Here is a 23,354-nt window from a genome sequence, read left to right on the forward strand (position 1 = left end):
TTATGGTGCCAAAAGCTTACCCCATATTTTGATGTCCAGAGCTGCCTCCCATTTCCTCAATCAATGGTCAGGGGACTGTGCCTGTGCCAGAGTCACTAGCCCTGTTGCTACTGGAGAGAGGCTTTCTTTTCTCCTGGCACTGGTGCCTCCTGCCACAGTGTCATAATAGCTGCCCACCCTGGGCATGTGCAAGCCTGTCCTGTTTCATGTCATCAGAGCTGTCTAAGACAGTGCTCTGCCCCAGAACCAGGCCTTGCCTTGGTCCTCCAACTCTCAACAGCCCTGTCGTGATGGCCAGAAAACAGGGCAACACCCCAGGTTCTGATGCAGTATGGGCGTTCTTACCATGTCGACCCGGCCTTTGGTTCAGTCCCGCAGGAGTGGCTAGGGATGGCCATGATTAGCCTAAAAACCTGATCGGATTTACATGATCCCTGGGGAAGAATTTCAGACCCTGATTAAAAATGCTTCCATTTCTTTAAATCTTTGTATAATATAAACAGTTGCTAGGGAGTTGCTTTTGTTCATTCTGAAAATTACCATGAAATTGTTGCTATGTCTGACTTAATACTTTACCTAGAACATGTATACTGGTCAAATAGAAACCATCACTTGATGTTGGGCTTAGTCATAATAAAATACAAAACTAAAGAGTCTGGCTTTCTGCCCCTATTTGCACACACTGCTCATGCTCTGGGGAGTCATGAATTGTCAAAGGATCGTTTTAATAATGGCTCAAGGTGGGGTGGCCGGTTAGCTCAGTTGGTTAGCGCGTGGTGCCGATAAATCCAAGGTTGCCGGTTCGATCCCCACATGGGCCACTGTGAGCTGCGCCCTCCTTAAAAAAATAATAATAATGGCCCAAGGACTTTATCCCACAGGTGTCCCTGGAAGCCACTGCTTCTCATTCCTTTTGTAAAATCATTTCCCTTTCAGTAAACTAATTATCATTTCCCTCTATTTATAACATAAAACAACAGAAGTTTAAAACAAAGAAGACAAAATTTAAGAACACAGCCTGCTCTTCTGGGGCTTTTCTTGACAGGAACATGGCCCTAGGATGTTAGACTTTTCCTGGGATTTATGGTACCAAGTGCTACATTGGAAGTGAAGCTGTCAGATGTCTTGCCTCCTTCCTCACTCTGCCCCCACTCTCCATCACTCCCTTCCTTCTCCTTGCAAAGTAGCACGGAAGAGTATTTACTCAGCTGTGGACTGGTACCAAAGCCTCAGTGCCCTGGGACTTGGAAGGGGTGGTGTGGTCATGCCCTGAACTATCCATGTCTTTCCGAGCATCTGTTGGCAGCGCAGCCTGGCTGAGGGTGAGTGCCATTTAGAATGAGCCTTCACAACCCCGCATAAAAGAACATAAAAACAATTGCAACTGAAAATTGGAGAGTCCAGTCATGGGCTGTGGTGTTCTCTGGCGTTTGTGGTAGTTCCTATTGAGATCATGTAGCCAACCAACCAGAAGTTGTTCAGTCCTCTGGGATTCCCCATGGCTTGGTAGCATTTTATTATCTCCAGCTCTTGTCCCACCACTAGCACACCCAGCTATCAACATGTAGACACTCACACAAATGAATTCAGACTAAACCCCATTACATCCCCCATACTTTTGAAGCCAAAAACCCTTGATTCAGGCTTTGGAGGTTTTCTCTTGAGTAAAGAACAAAGCTATGGCCCTAGTTCCTTCCATCTGGCACTCCTCCGTTGACCTCCTTTAGTGACACCACTCTGACCCTGGAAGAGGCACCATTTTCCAGGAAGAGCAGAGGCATCTAAGTCTACAATCACACACCTCAACAGTGCTTCTGAGCAAATATTGTGGACACACATGGTGATCTGTGAGGAGTCTGTAGCTGCCCCCCATCCCCGTGTGCACTCACACATGCGTGCACACACACACACACACACACACACAGCTTCTGAGGCAGGAATTTCCACAGCAAGAAGGCAAACCAGATTGTCATGCAGGGTTTCAGCTCCTGCTCCCTGCACAAGAACGCAGGATATGGTGAGGCCAAAAAGGAACACCCACGGAGCCACAGAGAGGGGAGTCATACCACTATTTCTCGATGGCAGCTGGTCGAGACACAAAAGCAAACATCCGCCAGTACTCCAACGAGGGGTCTTCCTGCACCACAGTCTCGCTGGCGGCCGGGCAAGACACAGGAAGCAAACATCCGCCTGTCCCACTACACGGTGGTACGTTCTCAAGCAAAGTGTCAAGCGGTCCATCAAATCAGGGATGGAAGGCAATTCCCCATAGTCCACAATCATTCCACAGATGTAGAGAAGACAACAGAAAATCATTATGCTTCTTTTCCAAAAAAGAAGTGAGGACAAATTAACCCTTAAATATATGGGACATCGGTAATTTCTGATTAGATTAATTTTGTTAGCCAAAATAACCTCACCTATCACTCTCTAGGATTAGCGTTAAGATAACCAATAAAAGAATAATTTAGAGGCTGCTTATCTTAAAAACCACAGTATTCATGCTAAAGTTGTAACCATGGTAAACTGAATTACTAGGAAGTAAACCCTAGGTTCCTCTGATTTTCAAGGTAAAATTGGTGATACATTCCTATGACAATAAATATTCAAGCTGATTGAAATGAACACTTGATGAGAAGGTGCTAGGAGTCAGCAAGCACATTAAATTAATAAACCGGCCATGATCTATTATGTTTCCTGAGCATATGGTACCTACCCAAACAGGACATTTTCCATTTTCAGCTCCTCAGAGCTCCTCACACCCCCTAATTGGCAGACATGCCTCCTGTGCCTGCAGAGTCGCCATCTCTGTGTTCATACAGTGGCCAGAACTTCGTCCCTCCGAATTTTCATCTGAGTCACTGCAACTCATGTTTTCATCCATTCATTCCTTCAACTGCTATTTACTACTATGTGCAAGGCATGTGCTAAGGGCTTTAGTTAAGTCCAAAGATTCCTCAATTTCCGGACTTCAAATTGTAATCAGTTAGTAATTACAAAATAAGACTACCATTTAGTGAGCACTTGGCTAATTTTTCAGAAAAGTGCCTTATATGTAAATAACCTCATTAGAATTTTACAACAATCCCATGAGGTAGATACTGTGTTTATTCACATTTTTCATGAGGAAACCAAGGTTCAGAGAAGTTGTATAATTTGTGCAAGTCGTCCTCATGGTAAGTGGTGGAGCCAGGTCGTCTGATTGCAAAGTCTGGGCTCAGCGCTAACACAGCTGCTCTGCCCTGTTTAATGTGGCAGCCTGGAGGGTGTCTGTGTTTCACTTAGATATAAAGGCTGTCAGTCACCTGGCGTGAACAGTCCTCTCATCAGAAGTCAAGGCCTCCACCACCGACAAACTGGATCCCACCTGCTAGAATGGAACCTGCAGAACCTGTGGAGCCAGGCAGGCTTAGGTCTGAGTCTCAGCCCTCCTTCCTCTCACTGGCTGTTTCCTTGAGAAAGTAATTAACCTTAGTTAAAGAAACCCTAGGTTCTTTATTTCTAAAATAATAATAGTAAATACTAACAGAGCACTTATGATGGGCCATCGTTCTAAGTCCTTTAACTCACAACAACTGTGTGATGTTGATACTGTCATTGTGGGGACAGAACCAGGAGTACAGTTTCCAGGCTCTCGCCCTCACGTGGAAAGGTGCTGGCTTGGGTAGTAACTGGCCATCAACTGTGATTGGATGGCCATTAGCTGTGATTAGTTGGCCGTCAGCTGTAACCAGTTAGCCTTTGGCCACTAATACAACTGCCGTGAGTACACTAGCAGCAGATGGTGGCTGGCAAGTGTGGATTGCAGAGAGGCACGGATTGCAGATTGCAGTTAGCAAATGAGGTGGGTTGGCAGAGAAGCAGATGGCAGGTTGCGGATCGTGTGGATCCTATTTCCTGTATCTCCAACCCAGCCACCAGCGAGAATACAGTGGCATGACTCCCCTATCTGTGGCTCCGTGGGTGTTCCTTTTTGGCCTCACCATGTCCTGGGTTCTTATGCGGGGAGTGGGAGCTGAGACCCCGCGTGACACCCTGCGTGACAGTCATTATCCCCATTTTACAGATGGGGAAACTGATGTATCCAGCTTAATGGTCAAGTAATTTGAAATCAGCGGCAAAGCTCAGATTTGGACCCAAGTAGTCGACCTCTAAAGTCCATGCTATTAGCCACAATGCCATGCCATGCTTGCTCTGGAGATGATAGGATCAGGGGCGTAAAACCCTCTGGTCCAGAGCCAGGCACAGAGTCGATGGGACGATTACAAGGTTTAGAATAAGAAAGTTTAACAGCTTTGACCACCCACAAAAAGCGAAGCACCAATTTGTGGTGAGAGTTCTGATTTTGATCTTATACCAAAGACTTCTTACACCTTTGCCTTTGAACTTTCAGGACTTGCTGGCTGAAGCTTTCCTAATTGTGGGGATTCCTTTAGAGAAGGCATCTGTTGGTACACAGCACTTACCTTCCCTGCACCTGCCAGGGTGCAGAATGGCTGGCAGGTGGGCAGGGATGAGAAATGGTGGAGTGGCCACCAGCACAGGTGTTCTCACCCCCCCACCCTCCCATTGCCCCCGGCCCAGCACAGGCTGTGGTGCTGGAGCTGCAGCCTTTCCTGTTGACAGTAATTAGAACCTTTTAGACGAAATTTCTTACATTAAAAAAAAAAAAATCCCAATTCACTTCAGTTGTCTCCTTGATCCAGTTCACCTGGAGCTATTTAGTTTCTGCTGTTTGTTTGGAGGGGATGGCAGGCTCTTAAGCCTTCACACATTGTGGTCGATAAGATCAAGGTGCTGAAAATGTTAGCTGTAAATTTTGGAACCAGAGCCTGAGTCTGAATTCAGTTCTACCGCTTAAGCACACACCACCTGAGTATGCGTCTGTGAAATGGGGGTAGCAACAGTGGAGATGAGATGAGCTAACACATGTAAAATCCTTGGAAGGACAGAGCCTGGCCCACAGTAAGTGCTCAAGAAATGTGAGCTGGGAGTGTTATTATTAAGTTCTCCTTTCCTTCCCAGCCTGGAATCTTGCTCTGGAACATCAGGCTCTGCACCCTCTCTCCTCCCTCGCCAGATCATTTCATCTCTCTAAGCCTCTACGTCCTTACCTGTGAAATGATCTGGGCATAATGGAACCGCCTTCAGAAGGTTGTTGTGAAGGTTCACTGAGCTAGTTCAAGGCCTGAGCAGAGAGCTCCGTGATTTCAGTCTCATCACTGTTAGTCCTGAAGCACAAAGGGTTGCCTGGAAGGGACTTGAAACCTTGGAGAGTTGAAGTTCTAAGAACCCAGGGGCCCAAAGTAGACAGGAGCCATTTAGGATTAACTACTGCCTGAGCGTAAGTCCTGGGAACTGGGGAGACCCCTGGCTTGTTCATGGCTAGGGTTTCCGGGGGTGGGGTCAGAATTCCCGCCTGTTCTAGGGTATTTTTTTTGCTTTTCTGTTCCCGAATCCCGAGAAAAGTTGGTCGAGAAAATCGGCTCCTTGAACCCAGGTGGTTGCTAGTATCGGCCTTCACTTTGTGGAAACGATTTATCTTGGAGAACAGAAAACAGTTTATATGTCAGGATTCGGGAATGGGAAAGTGAAAAAATATCCTGGGAACGGGTGGGAATTCCTGCCCAGAAACCCTATTCATGGCTGTACCGCTGTGCCTGGAACCGAGGTAATACTGCAGAAGAGTATTCAAGAAGGTTTGGCTCAGGCAACCTGACAGAATTTTCAAGGCAGAACACTCCTAAGTGTTCAACCATTTAAACTCAGTGAGAAACACTTTCCTCTTCCTCTCCTCTCCTGTCTTTGCCCCCAGGATTTAAAAACAAAACCAAAATAACTCTCATTGTTTGGTGTTACTATGTTCCAGACATTCTGCTAAGTACTTTACAGACATCATCTCTTTTAATCATGAATTCAACCGTGAAAGGTAGGTATAATTTTTATTCTATAGACAAGAAACTGAGAGTTAGAGAGATGGAGCAATTTTCCCAAGGTTGCATACACGTACCTGATAAATCATAGAGCCAAGATTTGAACTCTAGGCCTGTGGGACAGGAAGGGGACAGTGTTCTGATTTGGGAACAAGTCTTACCACTCACCATTCTCCCAAATAACCTGCTGTACAAGCAAAGGAGTGTCTCCAAGTCACAGGTGCCTCTCCCTTGAAATCACGTGGCTAACAGAAGTAGAACCACTGCCTTCCACAATTAAGGTGGTAAAACTTGTTTATTTGCCTGACTTTCATCTCTTTATCAGACTATCTCCCTTATTTTACATTTGGGAAAGTCAAGTTCCAGAAGTGTGGCTAGGATGTATTGTTTTTCTCATGTATTTAGTATTCCCGAGAGTCTGTTGCTACATTAGAGAGGTACAAAATGATATTTGTAGGTCATTCTCCTGTCTTTGGGAAGCAAATATTGAAGTATACGAGTTAGAATATCGTCAGGAACCTAAAGGGAGCCGAGGGTCTAGAAACCAGGAGGCCGAGATTGATGCCCGTCAGTCTTTGTTGATTACATATGGGGATTACACAACTGTCTCTCTCTCTTCCTAGGCTTCTCATTTTCCTTCACTCTGTTTACCTTCCCAAGGATATTTTGTAGGTAATTATGGGGATATATGTGAATCCCTGTGAAACACTTTGATCCCCCACCCCCAAGCATGATATCAGGTATATCCACCCAAGTTTAGCCTAGCGAAGTACTAATGATTTAAAGGTAGAACTTTCCTTTCTTTACTTCCTGCCAGAAATCACTCCTCTCTCTATCTAGGGAGTTCTGGAGTGAGATTAAAGTGGGAGCACATTAGATTCAGTGGCTTTTCTCCCTTCCCTTTGCCTTTTCCTGGCCCTCACCCCAAATCTGTGAGACCACGAGTGGCTATTACTCCTTCCCTTGAAGAATAAAACCTCCTACCAGGCTGTGCCCGAGGTCAGGCAAGTGAGGAGAGGAAAGTACACACCCTTCTGTGGCCAAGACGAAGGCCACAAAAGCCATCTTGATCCTTTGACCTATATTGACGCCGATTCTGTTCCTTGGTGTCCCTGACTTTGGCAGTGTGGTTAGTTTAACTCTCTGCCCCCACCTTGAATTGAGTTTTGATGAAAAAGTAGTAGGAACGCAGGCCTGTCCCTGGGGATTTGGGGTTTTTGTCTTGGAAAAGCATCAACCGAACTAGCAGGAGCAGGAGATCTGGATTCCTGTGGCTTGGGCTAACTTAGGTCCGGAGAAGCCAAGCGCCTCTGATCCTCATCTTCATTCCCCACATGCGGCCATGCCCTTTGGATTCCCTTCTCTCCCTCATTCTCCCAGCGAGGATGGCTCCCAGGCCTCTTGCTCTTGCTTTCCCATTAGCATGTCCGTCCATATTTGAAATGCCTTAGTATATGGGGTACCTGTGGATCGCTCTGCCTGGCTGATCTAAGATCTCTTGGGTTAGTACATGCAGTACCAAGACAACTTTCAAGCATCAGTGTATTTCCTCCTCTCCCTTAGGGTCCTCTAAACCTCCCTGAGATGTACCTCTCCGGGTTTTCTGCTGGGCCACAGAACCTCACCCTGGCTCATCTCTCCCAAAGCACTGCTCTATATATCGGGAATCATTTGGTTGCCTTGATTGTATACCTTGGACCTCTAGCTTGGCTTCCTATATAGGATGACCAGCTTTGTGTGCAGGCATCAGAAAGAAGCCAGCCTGCGCAGTACTGGATGATAGAGTAATAAGGTCTGTGGGTTGCTGTACTGTATTCTTCTCCATACATTGCAAGACTAAGTTTGCCTCAGTACTGCTTCCAGATAGTCTGTGGATGGTCTCTGGTCATCTTGTGGTGAATGTTACCAGGCCAGAGAATTTCAGCAGATTTAGCTAGCTTTGAAATGATTCACTCTTGTAGATTTTTTATACACAAGGAAAACCAAACTAAGAAGGCTGATAAAAATACCCCTCTTGTTCCCTCTTCTCACCTGGCCGTTTATCAAACCAGGGAAGCTCCTTTGGCCAAAATGTTGCAGCTGGGTGCCTCCCATCCAGGAAAAGCGGTATATAAATACTGATCTTAAAAATCTAACCCCTAAAGGTTAGTGGCTAGCACACTCTTAACTCTTACCTTTAAAAGAGCAACTCTACCGAGACAAGGTCTGAAACCCATGAAATGGCCAAAAAGAGAGCAGTGACTGCACATGCAGAGGCCTAATGTGTTTCTCTGCATTTCCACTTCAGATTTGCTGACCATGAAAGAATATCACTGTTTGCTGCAATTACTGTGCCCAGATTTCCCGCTGGAGCTTACTCAGAAAGCAGCCAGGTAAGTCTCGGGGGTTCTTGAACCCAATTCAGTCATCCATGGAACAGGGCTTCTTAGAGAACCCTGAAATGTATACAAACAAACAAACCATTAGGGAAGAATAAAACCATTAGGGAAGAAACAGTGTTTTGGAGAGGGGTCTATTGGGGATTTGCCCAAAACCATAGTACTTGCTTTCCCCATTTTCAAAGGGAAGCTAAATGATCCCTTGTGGTTTCTGTGGGGAGCCTTAGGGTCTGGAGATAGAGTTGGGGGGTGGTGAGATGAAGAGGCACATGCAGCACAAAAACCCCTAGAGGGTATGCTGAGAAAAGAAGAGGCAGGAGTTGGCAGCAACTTGTGATAAAGGGGGTTGAGATTGTAGACGAGAAAGGCATAAAGATGATAATGCCTAACTGAGGACTGAGGGTAGAAAAAATTGTATTATTGATGCTAAAAGAAGGTTTTCAAGATTACTCCAGAACCAGGAAGATTGAGCAGAAATAGTTATAGTTAGAGCCCCCTAATTTCTGTGTTTGGTTTCATTGTCATTCACATTTTTTTAACCAAATGAGGTTGTTGGACTGTGTATGCTTCTGTTAACTTTTACTTACTTAACACAAAACCTGAGCTAAGCTGGCAATTGGAAGTATAGCAAAAAATCTTGTTTTCTGAAAAATGCCATAACAGAGGATTTTTAGGAAAATACTCTTTTCAGGCATACGTTGTTTTATTGTACTTTGCTTTATTGCTCTTCACAGATAATTTTTCTCTTAATTGAAGTTTATTGGTGTGACAATTGTTAGTAAAGTTACATAGGTTTCAGGTGTACAATTCTGTAACACATCATCTATAAATCCCATTGTGTGCTCGCCACCCAGAGTCAGTTCTCCTTCCATCACCGTATATTGGATCCCCTTTACCCTCATCTATCACCGGCTTTCTCCCTTACCCTCTGGTAACCATTAAACTATTGTCTGTGTCTATGAGTTTTTGTTTCTTCATATGTCTTGTTCTTTTGTTGTTTTCAGTTTTATATACCACATATCAGTGAAATCATATGGTTCTCGACTTTTTCTCTCTGACTTATTTCGCTCAGAATAATAATCTCAAGATCCATTCATGTTGTTGCTAATGGGACTATTTCATCTTTTCTTATGGCAGAATAGTATTCCATTGTGTATATATACCACAACTTCTTTATCCAATCATCTATCGAAGGACACTTCGGTTGTTTCCATGTCTTGGCCATCATAAATAAAGCTGCAATGAACATCAGATAATTATTTTTTACAAACTGAAGGTTTGTGGCAACCCTGTATTGAGCAAGTCTATTGATGTCATTTTTCCAACAGCATTTGCTCACTTCACGTCTCTATGTCACATTTTGGTAATTCTTGCAATATTTCTAACTTTTTCATTATTAGTTTGTTTGTTATGGTGATCTGTAATCAGTGATCTTGGATATTACCATTGTAATTGTTTGGGGGCACTGCAAACCACCCATAAGAGAGAGCTTAATCAGTGAAATGTTGTGTGTGTTCTGACTACTCCACCTATTGGCCATTCTCCCACCCCTCTCGCTCCCCTGGGGCCTCCCTGTTCCCTGAAACACAATATTGCGATTAGGCCAATTAATAACCCTACAACGGCATCAAAGTGTTGCATTGAAAAGAAGAGTTGCATGCCACTCTAAATCAAAAGCTGTTTAAGCTTAGTGAGGAATAGGGTTGGTCGAGAAAAGTTGGTCGGGAAATTGGGAAAATCAGCTCCTTGAACCCAGTAATACCCACAATGGGAAATAAATGTACTAACAATATATCTCTTAGACATTTTTCCTATTTATCGCTAGGGGTTCTGGGTGGGAATTCCCGCCCGTTCTTGGGATTCTTTTTCACTTTTCCATTCCCCAATTCCAAGAAAAGTTGGTCGGGCAATCGGGAAAATCAGCTCTTTGAACCCAGGTCGTTGGTAGTATCGGCCGTCACTTTGTGGAAACGACTCATAATGGAGAACAGAAAACAGTTTATATCTCGGGATTCGGGAAAGGGAAATCGAAAAAAATTCCTGAGAACAGGCAGGAATTCCCACCTGGAAACCCTAGTGAGGAAGACATGTTGAAAGCTGAGACAGGCCAAAAGCTAGGTGTCTTGAATCAAAGAACCAAGTTGTGAATGCAAAGGAAAAGTTCTTGAAGGAAATTAAAACTGCTACTCTAGTGAACACACAAATGATCAAGTTTGAAAACAGCCTTAATGCCTATATGGAGAAAGTTTTTGTGATCTAGATAGAAGACCAGGCAGCCACAACATTCCCTTAAGCCAAAGCGTAATCCAGAGCAAGGCCCTAACTTTCTTCAGTTCTGTGAAGGCTGAGAGATGTGAGGAGCCTGCAGGAGGAGAGTTTGAAGCTAACAGAGGCTGGTTGAGGTTTAAGGAAAGAATTCATTTCCATAACATAAAAGTACAAGATGAAGCAAGCAGTGCTGAGGTAGAAGCTGCAGCAAGTTGTCCAGAAGCTCTAGCTAAGATAGCAATGAAGGTGGCTACACTAAACAACAGATGAAACAGCCTTATATGGGAAGAAGATGCCATCTAGGACTTTCATAGCTAAAGAGGAGAAGTCAATGCCTGGCTTCAAGGGTTTAAAGGACAGGCTGACTCTCCTATTAGGAGCTAATGCAGCTGGTGACTTTCATTTGAAGCCAATGCTCATTTACCATTCCAAAAATCCTAGGGCCCTTAAGAATTAATTATGCTAAATCTACTTTTTCTGTGTTCTGTAAATGGAACAACAAAATCTGGATAACAGCACATCTGTTGACAACATGGTTTACTGATTATTTTAAGCCTACTGTTGTGTCCTGCTGCTCAGAAACAAAGATTTCTTTCAAAAAATTGCTGCTCATTTGACAATGCGCCTGGTCACCCAAGAGCTCTGATGGAGAGGTACGAGATTATTGTTGTTCTCATGTCTGCTAACACAACATCTATCTTGCAGCCCATGGATTGAGGAGTAATTTCAACTCTCAAATCTTATTTTTTAAGAAATACATTTTGTAAGGCTACAGCTGCCATAAGTGGTGATTATTCTGATAGATCTGGGCAAAGTAAATTGAAAACCTCTGGGAAAAGATTCACCATTCTGGATGCCATTAAGAACATTCATGTTTCATGGGAAGTGGTAAAAATATTAACATTAACAAGTGTGGAAGTTGATTCCAACACTCATGGATGACTTTGAGGGATTCAAGACTTCAGTGGAGGAAATAACTGCAGATGTGGTAGAAAGAGCAAGAAAACTAGAATTAGAAGTGGAGCCTGAAGATGTGACTGAATTGTCGCAATCTCATGATAAATCTTTAGTGGATGAGGAGTTGTTTCTTATGAATGAGCAAAGAAGTGGTTTCTTGAGATGGAATCTTCTCCTGGTAAAGATGCTGTGAAGGTTGTTGAAATGACCACAAAAGATTTAGAATATTATGTACACTTTGTTGATAAAGCAGCAGCAGGGTTTGAGAGGATTGACTTCAGTTTTGAAAGAAGTTCTACTGTAGATAAAATGCTGTCAGACAGTACTGCATGCTACAGAGAAATCACTCATAAAAGGAAGAGTCAATCAATGTTGTCTTATTTTTAAAAATGCCACAGCCACCCCAATCTTCAGCAACCACCACCCTGATCAGTCAGCAGCCATCAACATCAAGGCAAGACCCTCTACCAGCAAAAAGCTTATGACTTGCGGAAGGCTTAGATGGTAGTTAGCATTTTTTTTTAGCAATAAAGTACTTTAAATCAAGGTATTCACATTGTTTTTTAAACATAATGCTATTGTACACTTAATAGACTACAGTATAATGTACACATAATTTTCATGTGCATTGGAAAACCAAAAAATTTGTGTGACTTGCTTTATCACAATATTTGCTTCATTGCAGTGGTCCAGAAGTGAACCCACGATATCTCTGAGGTGTGTCAGTATTACACCATACATGATGGATATGTGTCATTATACATTTATCCACACTCATAGAATATACAACACCAAGAGTGAACTGTAATTTAAACTGAACTCTGGGTAGTGATGTATAGTGTAGAGTCATTGATTGTAACAAATGTACCACTGTGGCAATGATGTTGATAATGGGAGAGACGATGCATGTGTGGGGGCAGAGGGGTTATGGGAAATCTCTGTACCTTCCCCTCAATTTCACTGCTCAAAAAAAAGTAAAGTCTTAATAATAATTTTTTTGAAATGTCCAGCTTCCCTAAATCATACATAATGAATGCATTTACCGCTATTGTTTCATTTAAATTCGTTCACCTTAATTATCTCACTTAATCCTTATAAAAAGTTACTTCCCATTTTGCTAAAGAGGAAAACTGATCTATCTCAATTTAAAAAGCAAAAAAAAAGAGGAAACTGAGGCTCAAAGAGGTTAAGTATGTTGCCTGCACTTCCTGACAGCTTGTAAGTATTAATATTAGGTTGGTGCAAAAGTAATTGCGGTTTAAGAGGTTAAAAAATTGCAAAAACTGCAATTACTTTTGCACCAACTGAATAGCAGAGGCGTGACTTAAATCCAGGTTGCCCTGAATCCAGAGACTTGGCTCTCAACCTCCTCACACCCCTGCCTCCCTATGTCATGACATCATTTCTGCTTGGTGGTTTGACCCACTGAAGCCAAAGCTGCACCTAGAATCACCTAACTCCTGAACCGAGCCCACCAACCCCTGCACTGACTAGTAGGAGAGCAGAAAGCCACTCGGCCAGCCAGCAGGACCGCAGCGTCACACTGGGGCGGCTGTTTGCAGTTCACAGCTCAGGAACTAATTTTGCTGGCCATATGCAAAACCTGTTTAATGATCACAGACCCAAAATTTTCTAGGTTTTTCTTTCCCCCTCATCGTTCAGTGGATACTTACCTTTTCCAGTGGCCACTGGCCACTGGTGAAAGCTGCAGTTCAGGTTTTACAATTTTAACTTACCTCCTCTCCAAAGGAGATTTGGATTTTTTTGTCCCCTCAGCTGAGCAAAGGGTGTGAGAGATTATCTCTTGTAATTTAAAAGCAGCCAACTGGAGTTAGCTTCAAGTTTCCAGTGATAGTTCCCCTTCGGGGTCAGGTCATTTTAAGGAAGATTCATCCCCAACATTTTTGGGAGGGAAATCTCAGCATTCTTAAAGACTGGACTTAATAATAAAAATCAGCTACAATTTCTACATAGCTGAAAAATAAAAGCCAGCTACTGTCTCTAACTAAAGAATCCCCAATGCGTGCTCCGTGAGGGCAGGCGGGATCTACACCAGTGTCGTTTGCTGCTGGGTCACGGTCGCTTAGCGCAGTATCTGGGTACACGCCAGACACTCCATGTCTCCCAAAGGCATGACTATTCCTGGTCTGCCCGTTTACATGGTTCTAGTAGTCCATGGTTCTAAGGAACTCTGAGGACGAAGGTCAGAAACTGTATCCTATGTACACTTGTTCATTCATTTATATTATTCATCAACTATTTCTTTTTTTTCTAGATTTCCAGGCTTTATTATTTTTTTTCACTATACGTAGTTCTTGCCATATTATTTTTTTATTTCAGGTGTACAACACAACGTAATGATTAGACATTTACACCCCTCACAAAGTGATAACCCCCCCACTCTACCAGCCATCTGACATCATATATAACTGTTACAATACCTGATTATATCCCCTATGCTGTACTTTACCTCCTAATTGTAATTACATGTCAATCATAATTGACATCCAATATTATTCTACTTCAGCTTCAGGTGTACAGCGCAGTGGTCAGGCATCGACACAGTCTATGACGTGATCCCCCTGATAAGTCCAGTGCCCATCTGGCACCTTACGTGATCTTCACAACATGATTACATTCCCCAGACTGTATTTCATGTCCCTGCGACTGTTTTGTGACTACCAATTTGTACTTTCTAATCCCTTCACTTTCTCCCCCATCCAAATATTTCTTTTTTAACAGCTTTTGGGGATACCATGTAATTCACCCATTTAAAGTGTAAAATCCAGTGGCTTTTAGTATGTTCACAGAGTATATTCACATCAATCACCACAATTAATTTTAGAACATTAATCAGCCCAAAAAGGAATCCCACGCCCTTTAGCCATGATTCCCTAATCCCCTCACTCTCCCCAGCTCCAGGCAACCACTGATGTACTTTCTGTCTCCATAAACTTGCCTATTCTAGACATTTAAAGTAAATGAAATCATATAATATGTTGTCCTTTGTGACTGGTTTCTTTTCACTTAGCATGTTTTCAAGTTTCTCCCGTGTTGTAGCATATGTCAGTACTTCATTTCATCAAATATTTCTTGAGTACCAATTTTGTGCCGGGAGCTGTTGTACACACTGGGAATACAGTGACGAGCAAGTTATAGTTCCTGCCTCTCAAGGAACTTGACATTTGTTTTAAAAGAGGATCGCTTGGGTACTGGTCCCTGCCTGCCACCACTTTGTGACATGTCACCTTGGTTTCTGTCACTCCAGAACAACCACTGTCCTCCTTTCCCATTCCTGAAAGGTAGGTGGTGAGTTTAGGAGGTGAGCCTTCTGTATCAGTTTCAGCCCCCAGCAGCCACAGCTTTGCATCTGCGCCATCCACCTCCCAGGCCCTGTGTAAGCACTGCAGGATTAGAGCAGAAGTAGTAGAAATCGTCTGAAATCCACCTATTCTTACAATGATTGAAACCAAGAGGCTTCTCGGCGGTCATTCCCCTGGCTGTGGCCAGAAGCTTACCTCCTCCCTCACCAAGAGGCCTACTGTTTGAAGGAAACTTCAGACCTTTCAGTTTGAGGAGGAGGAAGCATTGGAGCCAGTGCATGTCAATAGCAGTGCGAGGGAATTAGGGGAACACAAGTATAAACAACAGGGCCTCATGCTCAGGATACTGGCTGCAAAATGAGAGATGAATTCAGAATTAGGGCAAGTTTGTTTTCTCCCTGTGTGTAAGCATCAGGCATCTGTGTCACCCCACCTCCCCAATGATATTCTTTCCGCAACTCCAGCTGGTGTGTGTGTAGAAAAATTGTGTATAATCCCAGAAAGTGCACTGATTGTGTGAGCTATTCTCATTCTGTCCAGGATCCCTACTTCCCCACATACAAGTGCAGTATTCTGACCAGAATGGCAATGGGGGTGGTTAGGTCTTCAGGGCAGCTACTGTTGCCAGAAGAGGCACTGCCCTCTCCCGTCTCACTGCCTGGCTCACTTTCCTCTATGCCCTGAGGTATGGGGACAGGCCACAGAAGGAGGCTCCAGTCTGTGATGATGTGTGTGTAAAAGAATGTCATCCACAGGCAGCTGTACTCCAGAGCCTGTTCAGCCGCATGGCGTCTCCACAAGCGCCTGACTTCTGTGCTACAAGCACCGTGGCCAGGCCCTGCGGTGGCAGGTGTGAGCTGGAAACACAGGAAAGGAAAGAAACAGACTCCATGGCAGTGCCCAGCCAGGGATCCTCTCCACCTCACATAGTCCTGCAGCAGTGAGAGTTGTTCAGTAATTTTATCTCCAAATGATCACTGTAGCATCTCTGTCTCTATCTCTCCTGGACTGGGAGGCTTTCGTGAGGGTCCAGACCATGTAATTAGAGACTTCTTTTTGTTGTTGTTGTTGTTACCTTTGTTTTATTGAGTTATCATTGACATGCAAAATTACATTAGTTTCAGGTGTACAACATCATGATTTGATATTTGTGTATATTACAAAATTTTCACAATAAGTCTAGTTAACACCTGTCACCATAAACAGTTACAACTGAGAACTTTTAAGATCTACTCTCTAAGCAATTCTCACATATCCAATACAGTATTATTAACTATAGTGACCATGCTGTACATTACATCGTTTGTTTATTTTATAACTGAAAGTTTGTACCTTTTGAGCCCCTTCACCCATTTCACCCACTCCCCAACTCCCACCTCTGGCAACCACTAACCTATTGTTTGCATAAGCTTTTTTTTTTTTTTTTTTTACATTCCAAATATAAGTGAGATCATACAGTATTTGTCTTTCTCTGACTTATTTCACTTAGCATAATGCTCTCAGGGTCCATCCATGTTGTCACAAATAGCAAGATTTCATTTTTTTAATGGATGAATAATATTCCATTGTGTGTAATATATATATATATATATATATATATAAACATTTTCTTTATATATTCATTCATCAGTGGACACTTAGGTTGTTTCCATATCTTGGCTTTTGTAAATAATGCTGCAGTGAACATGGAAGTGCAGATATCTTTTCGAATTACTATTTTCATTTTCTTCAGATTAATACCCAGAAGTGGAATTGTTGGAGCATATGGCAGTTCCAGTTTTAATTTTTTGTGGAACCTCCATATTTTCCATAGTGGCTGCAAGAGCCAGACTTCTTGAGTTCAAATCCTGGTTCATACTTTACTGGCTTGTGTCCCTGAGAAAGTTATTTAATTTCTCTGAGCCGCAATTTCCTCATTTGCAAAATGGGAATAATAAAAGTTGTAAGGATTGAAGAAGCATGTAATGTGCTTAAAATAATGCCTGGCACAGAGTAAACTTTCAACTTTGCAAGTAGCAGTATTAACCTTGACCTGTAAGAGCACAGGTGTCATGGGGTTAGAAAGACCAGCGTGTGCATGCCACCTGTGCCCTGTTAACTGATGACCTCGAGGCTCTCAGCTTCTCCAAGCCCTGTTCCTGTATCTGTAAAATAGGCGCAATAATAATATCTAACTCATAGGGTGGTTGTAAGAGTTCAACAAAAAATATTTGTAAATTGCTTAGCATGTTATAGACATTCAATAAGTTTCTTGCTATTAACATAATGTTGGCATTATTATTGTGGGGACAGAGTCCCAGAGAGTAGTTTCCAGGCTCTCAGCCTCACGTGGAAAGGTGCTGACTCGGTTATTGGATGGCCATCTGCTGTGGCTGGGTGGCCGTCAGCTGTTACCGGTTAGCCATTAGCCACTAATATAACTGCCGTGGCTATGCTAGGGAGTTGGTTGGTGGGCAGAGAAGCAGAGGGCGGATTGCGACTAGCAAGTGGGGTTGGCAAGCGGATTGTGGATTGTGGATCCTGTTGATCCTACTTCCTGTGTCTCTCCTGGCCGCCAGTGAGACTGGGGTGCAGGAAGACCCCTCGTTGGGGTACTGGTGGATGTTTGCTTTTGTGTCTCGACCAGCATCCATCGAGAATATAGTGGTACGACTCCCCTGTCTGTGGCTCCGTGGATGTTCCTTTTTGGCCTCACCACATCCTGCGTTCTTGAGCGGGGAGCAGGAGCTGAGTGCCTGCATGACAATTATTATTACACGATTTTTAAAAAATAAATGAGAAGATCCCAGATTCCCAAGGCAGTACTTTCTGGCCTTTTTTTCACTTGACAACACTCAGGAAACATAACAAAAAGTAGGGTAAAGACAAGACTGCCTGCGATTAGCCTGCAGGCTCTGGCGTCCTCCCAGCCCGGCTAAAGGGACCGTCACACCTGTAACCCATTCAAGCCCCAAGTGACACAAGGTTGGGAAGCTCCACTCCAAGGCTGAAGATTTAACGCAGTGCATCAGAATCACTTGCAGGGTTTATTAACCTGCAGATTTAACTCATTTCTCCTTCACGAACGGACCTGATTCCCTAGTGAATAATGTATGTTTAATAGGAAAAGCTCCTTTGTTATGGTTATATGCTGAATGCATATAGTGCTTCAAAGGCACATAAACTCCTAAGAATCTAATTTAGACATAGCAACTCACCCCGATGGAAGAGAGTCACTTTTCAGCTGGCCCCTGTTCCACGAAGGCAAGGACTCAGGTCCTGGAGCCACAGAGCCCTGGATTCATATTCCATTTCCGTCACTTACTGGCTTGTGACACCGTGCAACTTCTCCAAGCCTCAATTTCTTCATCTGTAAAGTGGAAATACGTAATAATAGCACCTGCCTTATAGAGTTGTTTGGGGATTTAATAAGATAATGCATGTAAAACACCTGCCACATAGCCCTCAAAAAATATTGCCTGTTTTTAAAAATTGTAATTAGTGAATGGGGAGTGTGTTTCATTCCTACATTCATTTTTCAAATGTTTACTGAGCATCTACCATCTGACAGACCTCATGCCAATCACTGAGGATACAGCTTTCTTGGTGTCGTTCTTTCTCTATGTCTCTCCCCTGCAATAACCTTCTGCATAGATATCCTCCCTGGACCTGACTTGCCATTTAACAGTATCACAATTGCCCCAAAAGGTCTCTCTCCAAAACAGACTATCCTTTCCTTCCCCGTTCTTTCATTCACCAAATATTTATTGAGGGCCTATTATGTGCCAGCCATTGTGCTTGTTGAGGGGCCATGACAGTGTGCAAAACAGATGTTGTTCCAGCCCTCAAGGAAGTTGCAAATGGATAGAGCAGCAGACATTAAATAAATGAAGTGCTATAGGAACATATAAACAGGAGGTCCAGCCTAACCTGGGGAATCATGAAAGGCTCTTCTATGAGGAGATATTGAATTAGGGACCTGAAGGATTAGTAATAGAGGAACTTGCCCTCTGAGCTACCAAGACTTATTACAAGGCCATCATAATTAAGACAGTATGTTACTAGAATAAGGATGGACAAATGGATCACACTAGAAAGGCCAGAACAGACCAATGCATTTATAAAGACTTGTTACATTAAAAGGTAGTGTTTCAGAGCAGTGGGAAAAGGGATGATCCAATAAGTAGTGGTGGGGCATTTGTTTATTCACATAGGATGAAATAGATTCCTACTTCATACCATATTCAGAGTGAGTTTCATATAGATTACAAACTTCTGTGTGGAAGGCAAAACTGTAGTACTCTTAAAAGACACCAGAGGAAAATATTTTTATGGCCACCAGGTCGTTAAAGAATTCTTAAATAAAATACAAGAAGCCTAAGCCCAGTGGACAAGATTGATAAACTTGACCCCAAAGAAAATTGTATTCATTTACTCAGTCATTGTTTCATTGATTGTTACTCATTGTTTCATTTATTCATTCAGTCAGTCATTGTTCATTGAGAGAATCTGTTATGTGCCAGGCACTCTTTCAGGTGCTGAGGACAGAGCTAGAGAGAGGAGCAATACCAGCTAGGAAGCAAGAATTCCCTGAGGCAAATTGAACCCTGGCCACAGCAGTGAAAGTGCTAAACCCTAAACTACTGGACTACCAAGGAATTAAGAATTTAAATTTTCTATTCAACAAAAACCACCATAAACACAGTTGAAAGACAAGCCAGGGCTGGCCCGGTGGCTCAGGTGGTTGGAGCACCGTGCTCCTAACCCCGAGGTCACCGGTTCAATTCCCACATGGGCCAGTGAGCTGCACCCTCACCAGCTAAGATTGTGAACAACAGCTCTCCCTGGAGTTGGGCTGCAGTGAGCAGCCGGAGGTTGGTGAGAGCTGCTGTGTGCTGCCGTGGGCTACGTGAGCCGCCCTGAGCGACCGGTGGCCAGTGTGAGTGGCTGGCAGCCATCATGAGTGGCCGGCAGCCATCGTGAGAGGGCCATCGTGAGTGGCCAACAGCCAGCAAGGGCTGCCATGAGCGGTTGTGGGCTGCCCTGAGCGGCCTCCAAGTCTCAGTGGCGATCTGTGAGGAAGAGGACAGGAATGGGGTGAGGGAGGGGTATACAGGTGACGTGAATGGTATATGTAATATTTTATAAAGCTTTAAAAAATTGAAGCAAGGGTGGCAAAATGTTAAGCTTTCGTAATGTTAGTTAGTGGGTACACAGGTGTTTGTTATGTTCTTTTCTGTAATTTTCTAGTTTTCAATATTTCATTTAAAACCGAAAGGATAGGTAGGATTTAAGTGAGGAGCAGTGAGAGGGGAAAGCAGTCTAGGGGAAGTAAGCAGCCTGGAAAGAAGCCGGGCTTTTAGTGGTGATAACCTAGAGGAGCCTCCAGAGGCCAGTGGGCCTGCAGTCTGAGGTGAAAGGCCGTGCGTTGGACTTGGGTACGGGTGTAGCTCAGAGATATTGCAGGTTCCGTTCCAGACCACCACAAAGCAAGTATTGCAATAAGCAAGTCATAACCTTTTTGCTGTGGGAGGGCCTTGCCTGCAATTTGTAGAAAAATGCAACATCTGAGAAACACAATAAAGTGAAGCTCAGTAAAGCGAGGCGTGCCTGGGTTTACCCTAAGAGCACGGCACAGTTCTCCCCGAGCTGGGACGGCCGGGGTGATGGGGTTTAAATAGCTGGGCTGGGTCCTTCCAGCTGTCTGCCGGGAAGCAGCAGCATTGGGAACCTAAACTCCCAGCCCTTTTGGGGGCAGCTGCTGTACACTGGCAACAAACACCACTAGTGGGAGAAGACACACTGCCACCAACAGGAAGGAGTTACTGCCGCCGGAGAGCACATGCCCACTTTTTCTTACCAGGTGCAGCTGCAGGCGGTCTCAGAACTATGACAGAGCCCGAGAGACCCGTGTTGGCACTGCAGCTCTTCCGCTTCCAGCTTGTAACCTTGGTCAAGTTTCTTAACCTCTCTGAACCTCTATGTTCTCAGTAAAGATATTCATTGAGCTTCCTCATAGGGTCCATGGGAGAGGAAAATGAATGACTGCTGTGTGGTACTGACAGTAAGCCCCTGAGCAGCAGGGACCATCGCTGTTGCCCACACTCTTAGGCGCTACAGCAGGTGGGGTTTGGGGTCCCCTAGAGGTGCAGCAGGAGCCAGAGCAGAGCAGTTGTCGTGCGGGGCGGCCTGCGGGGTCTCAGCTCCTGCTCCCCACATAAGAACGCAGGATATTGTGAGGCCAAAAAGGAACACCCACGGAGCCATAGGTAGGGGAGTCATACCACTATATTCTCGCTGGCAGCTGGGTTGGAGACACAGGAAGCAGGAGCCACACTGTCTGCAACCCACCGTCCTAACTGCAATCCGAGCTTGCTAGCTCAGCCACCATCTTCTTGCTAGCCCCCCCCGCCCCCCCCCGTTTTCTGCTAGCTTAGCCACAGCAGTTATATTAGTGGCCAGTGGCTCACTGGTTACAGCTGACGGCCAACTAGCCACAGCTGATGGCCATCCCATCACAGTTGATGGCCATTTCCTACCTGAGCCAGCACCTTTCTATGTGAGGCCGAGAGCCTGGAAACTGCTCTTTGGGGCTCTGTCCCCACAGCGGTGACCTGGACATCCCGTGCTGCTGCGAGGGCCTGGACTCGTGGCAGCTGGTGCAGCACAACGGTGCCTCCAACCCAGCCCAGAAGAGGCGCAGCCCTAAGGAAGAGTCCCAGGAAGCTGTGACAACAGCCTTTTCCCTCCCACCTGGAGCACGTAGCCAGGGAGCAGTTCATTCGCACTCAGAGCCTCGACATTAAAACACAGACAGCAGAGGTCCATTGTGAGCCCAGCTTGGGGACACACGTCAGCTGCACCCATGAAGGACACTGGTCATGTGACCAACAAAAGAAGTGCAGTCATCAAAGGTGGCTCTTCTTTCTGGCCCTGGCCAAGAGCTGGCTTCCCCCAAAAGTGGACTCGAAACGAGATAGCTGGCTTCCGCCTGAGAGCCTCTTCCCGGTTGGGTGCTGGCAGCCCTCACTTCCTCTGAGCCATATATTTTCTTTGCTATTTTGAGCTCTTCCGGCATCTTAAACCAGCTAGAATACACCTATTGATAGCAACTAACACTTATTTTGTTGCTTATTATACACTAGTACATCCTCATATTGACTCTTCACGAGGATCTTGTGAAATAGGAACTGTGATTATCTCCTCTTTACAGATGAAGAAACTGAGGCCCAGAGAGGAAAGGTAACTTGGCCCATGAGTGGTGGAGCTGGGATCTGATCCCAGGGCTGAAAACCCAGAAATGTAGGGAAAGGGGTGCCGCTCGTGCCACTAGACCAGGAATACTGACCCTTAAGGGTGGATGGGAAGTTGGCAAGACAGTAGGTTCAGACTGGAAGCTGTTGCCTCCTTGGCACCCACTTAACTCCCAGCCAGCCAGCCCATCCGAGCTGTTGGAAGTCAGCAAGGGAGGGAGAGAGCGGCCAGCCTCCTTAGGATTAGCTCGGACCCTGCCAAGTGCTTTCTCCATTCTTTCTCCATCACCTGCACTGGACTCCACCCCTCACATGGTTCTGCTCAGAGCCAGCCTGAACTGGAGTGCCTTCACTTCTCCCCCCAAGTCCCTCTCTCGGGCCTGGAGACGTGGCCTGCAAGGATCCCTCCACAGCCCAATAGATTTGTACAGACTCTTGTTGGCAGCAGCTCCCCGTTGGCCCCACTTCAAAGCAGGGGCGGCCCGGCTCCTCCAGGTGTCAGAAGCAGCTGGCACGTTAGCAGAGGCCTCTGGCAGGAAGGGGTGCTGAGCCAACTGCCATCAACTGGAAAACAGCACATGTGGACGACCTCATCTCCCAGAGATTCCTTCTTGAGGCCTCTGGGGGTGGTGACAAGTTTGAGTTCAGGGCGAAGGAGCTGTCTGTGGGCTGTCGGGTCTACAACCTGGGGTCGTCGCTGTCACCAAACGCAAAGACAGCCATGTACGCCTCCCGCCTGCCTTCCCCCACAGTTCTGCCACAATTCCAGTGCCCGATGCCCAGAATTTTCATGGGTCAGCATTAGTTTGGAGCTGGACAGTGCAGCATATGATGTTTCTAAAAGCACTTTTCTGTAAGTCTTTCAGACTTTTCTGCTGCCACGGTCCTCTGAACAGCAAACTCTTTCCCTCCAGAACCAGCACTAACAGAAAAAGCTGTTAGTTCTCTCCACACTTGGGATGACACACTGTCAGAGCTGGAAGAAGCTCTTTCATACTTGTGAGAAGCACAGGCCTTCAGGCATCTGCTTGAATACCTCCAGCAACAAGAAGCTCACTCCTTAACAAAGCAGCCACAATCCCAGAGCTGGGAAGCTTGAAAAAGTCTCCTAGAGCCAAACTCCAGATCGCCGTGACGTCTTCCTCAGAGGCCGCCTTTAAAAGTCAGGTCTCAGCCCGCACCTCCTCCTCAGTCTTCTCTTCCAAGCTGAAGGGTCTAACTGCAGCCATTTGTCTGATATCATGGTTTGCAGACTTTCCACCA

At 44.9% G+C, this 23,354-nt stretch overlaps 1 protein-coding gene across 2 annotated transcripts in view; it reads left to right on the top strand.

The window, feature by feature from the left end:
- Positions 1-23,354, top strand: part of CSTPP1 (centriolar satellite-associated tubulin polyglutamylase complex regulator 1) — a 157,052-nt gene that overhangs the window by 122,086 nt on the left and 11,612 nt on the right. For both annotated transcript variants that reach the window (XM_019743595.3, XM_019743594.3), the window contains exon 4: positions 8,221-8,305. In XM_019743595.3, coding sequence (XP_019599154.2) covers positions 8,221-8,305 — 85 coding nt within the window. The remainder of the gene's footprint in view (positions 1-8,220; positions 8,306-23,354) is intronic.

This window comes from Rhinolophus sinicus, chromosome 14 (assembly GCF_057876585.1).
Source record: "Rhinolophus sinicus isolate RSI-liver-muscle chromosome 14, RSI-T2T, whole genome shotgun sequence".
NCBI lineage: Eukaryota > Metazoa > Chordata > Mammalia > Chiroptera > Rhinolophidae > Rhinolophus > Rhinolophus sinicus.